General features: G+C 38.2%; 2 protein-coding genes across 2 annotated transcripts in view; one reads left to right on the forward strand and one right to left on the reverse strand.

Moving 5' to 3' along the window:
• Window positions 1-5,591, reverse strand: part of coq8b (coenzyme Q8B) — a 6,356-nt gene extending 765 nt beyond the window's left edge. Inside the window, exons 1-14 of the mRNA XM_008309416.3 lie at window positions 5,443-5,591; window positions 4,374-4,540; window positions 4,089-4,234; window positions 3,908-3,974; window positions 3,711-3,785; window positions 3,335-3,454; window positions 3,162-3,247; window positions 2,894-3,034; window positions 2,714-2,795; window positions 2,291-2,384; window positions 874-1,015; window positions 390-497; window positions 228-293; window positions 48-134 (exon numbers count right to left, since the gene is read on the reverse strand). Coding sequence (XP_008307638.1) covers window positions 48-134; window positions 228-293; window positions 390-497; window positions 874-1,015; window positions 2,291-2,384; window positions 2,714-2,795; window positions 2,894-3,034; window positions 3,162-3,247; window positions 3,335-3,454; window positions 3,711-3,785; window positions 3,908-3,974; window positions 4,089-4,234; window positions 4,374-4,521 — 1,362 coding nt within the window. The 5' untranslated portion in view covers window positions 4,522-4,540; window positions 5,443-5,591. The remainder of the gene's footprint in view (window positions 1-47; window positions 135-227; window positions 294-389; window positions 498-873; window positions 1,016-2,290; window positions 2,385-2,713; window positions 2,796-2,893; window positions 3,035-3,161; window positions 3,248-3,334; window positions 3,455-3,710; window positions 3,786-3,907; window positions 3,975-4,088; window positions 4,235-4,373; window positions 4,541-5,442) is intronic.
• fbxo46 (F-box protein 46) overlaps window positions 1,064-7,224 on the forward strand; it is a 12,419-nt gene continuing 6,258 nt past the window's right edge. Inside the window, exon 1 of the mRNA XM_025054946.1 lies at window positions 1,064-1,666. The gene's annotated coding sequence lies outside the window, so the exon portion shown is untranslated. The remainder of the gene's footprint in view (window positions 1,667-7,224) is intronic.

Here is a 7,224-nt window from a genome sequence, read left to right on the forward strand (position 1 = left end):
AGGAACGCAGTAGCTGCTGACAGTACAGGATTTAATACTTCATTTACCTTTGACTCAAATCCTGTCAGGAACTTCAGATCTTTTGATTTTGAAAGAACAGTTGCTCTGTCACGGACTGAAGCTGCATGTAGAACCTGAAGATTAAACACATAAAACAGATTTAATATTTGTATCAATTTGGGAGAACTCCCTTATTTCAATTCATATGTAATTTAAATTATCACTACCTGAATGTAGTCGTCTGTGAATGCCACTGGGAAACTTCTGCTGGCTCCAAAGTCCAACAACACAATCTGAAAATTATGACCATAGAGCATTTTTATTTATTTGTTAGCAGTGTGTGTATTTTATTATAAATTTAATTTGAGTCCAAGAAAGTTTTGCTTTACCTTGTTTGTCTCTTGATTGTAGAGGAAGTTAGCCCAGTTTGGATCTGTTTGCATGAATCTGAACTCAAACAGTTCTCTAAGACACAGCTGGAGGATGTTGAAGCAAATCTGCAAACAGAGAAGTTGATTTACCATGTTATCACTAAATAAATCAAAAGGAATGCAACAGAAAGCTGGATTTTTAACAGTAAAATGAGCAAAGGTGGCACTGAAAGATTTAGGAAATGGAAAGGAAACAGATGCAGCCAGGTGGGTGCTGCACTTAGTTAATATCTTGTGTTTGAGAGGGAAGTAGAGGACAATGAAATGAGGTAAAATGTACATTGTGAATTAATGCTTGCACTGAACTGGAAATATTTCGGAAGAATATAAATAACCAGAAGGCTACAGAGAGCAGTGAATGGTCACAATAACATTATTATTATTAATATGTACTGTTCTATATATGAAATAAAAATTGAGAAATGAGGAACACGATCAGAACCTGGTTCCTGGTCTCCTGATCCAGGTCTACACAGCCGTCCAGTGGGACACCATGAACCAGCTCCATGGCAAGAACCTTCTTTCCTGACAGTTCATTGATCACATCAGGGACCTGAAAGAACTCATGTCCTGCAAGCAGGGACCTGGAGAAGACACGTCAGAGGATTAGAAATGAATAATGTGTAAGCAGACAATAGAGGGACGTCACATATTAAAGATGGCTAAAGAATATCGACTCATCAATGCATTGCACCGCAATCTCCTGGATCGATTCAAGCCCCTTGTGTTGAAGAACAGTGCCCCCTGCTGTCGGAGAGGGGCACCTATAGTCACCCGGTCGTGAGATTCTTAACAATCACATAATTTCACAAATCTGACAAAAAATATAGATTCTAAAACACAGTAATAACATAGTATTTCATTTTAACATTGTCTAAGAAAAGAAAAATAGTTTTACTCCAAAACTTAACTGTGTTTATTAAAGACACTAATAATTGATTTGTTTATCAAGCCGGAACGGAAACGACGTTACACAACAATCGCGGAATGCCGCATGTGTTGCTTTGTTTTCAGTCCCTGCAAGGTACAGAACAGAGGCGTAGGGAGAATGGGATTAGTTTGGCTACAGTAGAAATGACCGGCGTGTCCTCGGGTTAGCAGCATGTAGTGCACACCATAACAATTACAGTGAACGGAGGAAACACATCCAACATGTGTCAACAGCTGCGGGACAACAGCCTCTCACTGATCCTCGGTCAGTGTCAGTGACCTGCTGAAGAAAACCCAAGTCATCTGTGAGTAACTATGGCCCTGTGCTTCCTGCACTGTGTGACGTTCGTTTAATTCATTGATAATTTGTGTACGTCATTGTAATTTACACATGAAATAAGAGATTAAATGAGAGACAAAATAAGAGTTTTATACGTGGTCATATAAAATTAAACAAATAATTAAAATTAACTTCTGGTATCACAGTTGATTTCATTTTCAACGACTGCCCTGGAGGATTAATGATTGGTCCTGTGGTAAAGAACAGAGGAGGAGGATTGGGCTAGGATAGTTAGGAAAGCAAAGTTCAACACAGATACTGTGGTAGTCACAGGAATTAACCTCTGTAAAAAATATATCTACTCTAAGAAGAAAAGTCTGTCCAAGAATAGGAATGGCAGAAGTATGAAATGTAGCTCCCCGTGGGTCAGAGAGGTCTAAACTGCTTTTATAAGTATCAAGACCTGCAGCTGATTTGGACCAAGACATGTCCTGGTTATCTACTTTTGGAGGAGAGGAATTTCAGCTTGTGTTGTCAGACTTCTTATCTTCAAAACAATGAAAACACGTCATAAAGGTCTGGGCTTCCCTCTCAGTATTAGTAGTAGTGGTTTTAGTGCGACAAATCTTATTTTCAATGTGTCACCTACTTAAACTTTTTAGCACAAGCTGCTTCTCTCTCATAGTCACACTCCAACATCAGCTCCCGCTGAAGAACTTCCAAACTGCTCTCAGGGAACAGACCTGTTAGGATTGAGAAGTTGTCAGTGTTGTCAAAGCAACATCCACTTCTTTAAGTTCATCTCTATTTTAACGCTAGCGATCAAGTATAAAAGAGATAACTTTACCACTGTGTACTCTGTATATGGTGTATATTTGTGGTGAGTAGACATCCCAGGAGTCACATACAAACAATATGACAACAATTCTTGGGCTTAAGAAAAACTAAATCTGTGATCAATCACTTTTTCATCACTTACATAAACGTACTACTTCTAAGAATAAATGGATTAAAATAACTTAAGAAATATCAGGCTTAAAACATACTTTACTAATAATGGTGTATTTATTACCTTTTGGAAGAAACGTGTTCATTTTCAGCACAGATATCAGGTTGTTTACGTCACTGTGGATACTCTCTGCAACTCCAGGATACTTGGGAAAATGTAAAACAAGTAAATGGTCCATTCAGTACTGACAGACAAAGGTGGGGACAGAGGTAGACAGGACCATGTGTTTCATAAAAACCTCACCTGGATCTTCATGGCCATTTCTCTACCATCTTTTAACACCCCATAATGCACCTGGCCAATTGAGGCAGCAGCAAATGGTTTGTCTTCAAAATGTGAAAGTCTTTCTCGCCAACTTGGACCCAGCTCTTCCACTAAAACTTTCTGTGCGGAAAAACACGAGAGCACATGTACGAACTCAGTGCTTTTTACTGGTCATAGGATAAAGACAACCAACATGAAGTGACCACAAAAAACACAGAACTTTGTTCAAATAATTTATCCGACCTACGTTCATTTGCCATGTAGGCATAAAGTCTGCATTCTTCCGGACTCGCTCAAAGATGCTCTGCAGCTGAGGGTGAATGAATGAGTTGTCTGAAGAGGGAAATTTGTTTTTATAAGAATAGGAAGTTGTTTTTTTTACAGTGATGCAGTGGTTTAATACTTTAGATTAGTGCTCACCTTGAATGCTGAGCATCTGACCAATCTTCAACGCAGCACCACGGACTTTGCACAGTGTATTAACTATTCTCTCAGCATTGGCTTCAGATAGAAATGGGGAGTCAAGCAGGGCACCCATGTCTGCAGAAAAGACAGCACGCATAAAAAAAAACAAACTAAATGTTCATGTTAATCAGGAATCACAAATCAAATACTTCTGTTTATCCATCTGTCAAATAAACGATCAAAAGGATTTTCTAATGTATTAAACATAAATTCACAAAGTTAACATTAACTGAGTAGTTTATGAGTCTTCACTGTAGAACTTCCTGTATGTTTGCTCTGTACTGGATACAGAAACAGCTATCAATAGTTAGGAAACAACACATTTTCTTACCTTTTTTTCTTTCACTTCCAAGTGACTGTTTAGCTACTTCTGCAATGGCACCGATACCAAGTCCTAATGCCAGTCCTGCAATAACAAATACAGATGACTTTAAATTCAGAGAATTAGAAGTGCTGTTTGATGCTGAATGGTCTGTAAAATATAACATAAGAACCTAATAAAAAAAACTATAAGAACACTAGACCTACCCCCAAAATTAGCCATCCTGCTGATCCTAGTGGAAGGAACCTTCCTCTCTCTGGCCTGCTCACTTAGCTGAAAAAGAAAAACATGTAAAACAAACTCATAAAAGCTTTTTTGTTTTTATACTAGCACCTTCAAAATCTGAACTGTCCATAACACAGGGTTAGCCTCTTAAGTCAAGCTCACTTTCTGCCTGGCAGATCTGACCAGAGGCTGTTTGGCCTCCCTGGCCTTCTTGATGTCTTCTGGTGTGAGTCTGGTCACCACAGTGTCCGTATGCTGGAAGTGAACACTCTGCTGTAACCAGCAGGGTCTTCTGGGTCCAACTCCACCTGAAAAACGACATACACTGTGATCAAGAGTTATCAATGTGGTTTCCTGTATCAGGCCAGAGAAATATGTGCTTTAAATTATTCCTAAATAAATTCACATAGATGGCTCAGGGTTTGAAGGTCAAAGGCAGTTGCTAACCTTTGAGCAAAGCCGTTGCATTTCCATCTTCAGATTTCAGACTTTGTCTTTGTAGCGGTACACCATAGAAGAACTTTAGACTCCAAGACCCATCCTGCTGCTTCTTCTGGATCCTTATTCCCCCAGCTCTCCGACAACTGGACCACATTTTCCTCTTGTAACAGTGGCTGTAAAATAGAGGGTTAATTCTCAGCAGTGACGGAACTCCAAATTTCAACGTAGCTTACATGTTAATACATATAGAATATTACAAAATATATGTGATAACAGAACATGTTGGTCAGGAAACTGTTGGTTTTGCATGGAGTTAGTCACAGCGAACACCAATGAAGAAAGTGAGCTGATGAATTCTTTATTGTCAAATACAATTTGGTCTGACAAATCCAGTGAGGGAATGAGGGAACAAGACTATCTTAATGAATTAGTACAGTATGTAGGGGGTGTGGAGGCTAAATAGTGTAGTGATGTTTTTATAGCATTTTACCAATCACCTGCAGTCAAAAATGACTTTAATTTAACTTTTCTTAGTAACCTTAGTTTGACTTTTTGCAAAAGGTCATGATCTGATCAAATGGGCCCCCCACCACCACCTCCCTAATTTAACTAACTTTCAAAATCTGATCTCTGCCCACACTCTACAGCTGTATTATTGGTCAGTGTAACTTAAGATGACGAATCGGTTACATTTTCTATTACAATTATTATTGTTATTATAAAGTTACTACTGTTGGTTGTGTGCATCCTTCATCTGTTCACTATATTTATACATCAGCTTTAATGTCAGGTGATTTAGTATCTTCACTTTAGGACATCGTCACAACGCATTACCAGGAAACAGTTAACGAGAGTTATTTTAAAAAACATTATTATGGTTAAATGGAAACCGGCTCCTCTGGTTTTCACATTCATTGATACTCATTCAACATGTTAAAGGTCAGAGTGGCTTGAACAACCGTTTGCTTTTTATTTATATACAAGAGGAATATGGCGTGGCCTGCTTAACAGTTTATTTCCAATAATGGCGGACTAAACTAGGAGATCGGAAAAGAATCTAGGATAAAATACTCACCTAGGAACTACTCGTTTAACGTGCTCTTCGCTTACACCATTCCTCTTGCTTTGGGCTCGATTACGTGACGTTATGAGGCGTCATGTACTGGCGACAACCGGCGGCATGATTTGTACTGCGCATGCGCGGCTTGCATAAGCACTTGTGAAATCTTGTGTAATTCATCTATTAATTAATTCGGTGATTGAGACTGACTCATAAATATTAAGTTGAAATACATAAAATACAGTATGTTGTTCTTAAGAATTGTGAGCAAATTGAGGGAAACTACATTAGCTGCTGTGGTATTGTCATTTGTTTACATATATGTAGTCATTGATTGCAGGGTTATTATGTGTTTTGGGTGAGTCCTTGACTAACTGAAGTGCACATAATTGTTGCTTATATTGACTGTCTTGTTCTGTACTTCCTTTAAATCCAGCAGTGTAAAATGAGACATAGAGTATATGGTAGCAGCGGAAGCAGACACTGAATTCTACTGTAAAGATACAACATATTCGCTTTCGCGTCTACGGATACAACCAGTCAAGGTCAATAATGTATAAGGAAACACACTGTACTTTGTTTTACTCTTGACCCTTGTAAGTCGTTTATTAAAATGAATCCCACCACCTTGACACCGGAAAATAAACATACAATAACCCGGAAACGTAACAGGGACTCTTAAAGGCACAGTGTAACCATAAATCAAATCATCCTTCATTAACATGAAGTATATCAAGTATACTAAGCATGAATTCTGCTCCTACAGTTCACGACATAATTTATATATATATATTCATTAATATATGATGCATTATTTGCAACAGATGCACACATTTACTGGATTGCTAGGAAAATATCAAAGAAGTATTTAGGACCATGTAACCCTGTAAATACTGGATAGTTATGCTATGTTTTATTTTTCTATCATGAAGGCAAGGGGTACAGAAGGAGTGCTATCAGCTCTGGCAAGAAAACAATGGTAGAATATTCACCAAGTATAAATCTGTGCTGTCCATGCACTTTGGAAAAAAGAGTAATAAACAGACGTAATAAACAGGGTAATAAACATTGACACCAGTCATTTACTATATCATCCATTGTTTTTTCTGTTTTCACCTGTGGTAAAAAGAACCTAATGACGGTATCTAATTTCTTTTCTGGTGTACCTCAACACAATACAGGTCATCCACTAGACTCAAACCTCTCCCCTCTCCTTCCACCCAAGGTTGAAGAGGATCATGTTTGGTAATGCTCTGGCACTGAGCACTCTGGCACTGAGCATGGAGTTGCAGCTAAAGTGCAAAAATCTAAACTTTGTGCATTAATAACCAACTGCAATCTCTAAATGACAATATTTGAATATTATATCTTTCAATTACTTCAAGGGAATGTTCTACATGAATGTATTAGCTGTTCATTAGTTACAACAAATTCAATTAGCTTCCAAGGTCAGTAATGGTGGTCCAGTGGTGATGGGTAGTTGATAGACTGGGGAAATGCTAGAAACTGTTCCGGCTCCCCCTGATGAACTCAGTAGTATAAGATAGTACAAAATGGATGAATAAATTATTAAAAGTTAATAAAAAATAATAAAAGTTAATATTATCAGTACTAGTAATTAACATGTAGTATTTTTGTTTGTTAAACATGTTGGATAACCGCGTCTGAAAAATGTCACACCTGTGTGATATGGTGTGCGTGCGTGTTTGAGGAGGGTGAAGCCCTGCAATACTGGGAGGGATCTGAGTAGACGCCATATATGGGCACACCATCGACTCTACACTTCTATTGGCTGTT

This window comes from Cynoglossus semilaevis, chromosome 4, assembly GCF_000523025.1.
Source record: "Cynoglossus semilaevis isolate Cse_v1.0 chromosome 4, Cse_v1.0, whole genome shotgun sequence".
In the NCBI taxonomy this organism is placed as follows: Eukaryota; Metazoa; Chordata; class Actinopteri; order Pleuronectiformes; family Cynoglossidae; genus Cynoglossus; species Cynoglossus semilaevis.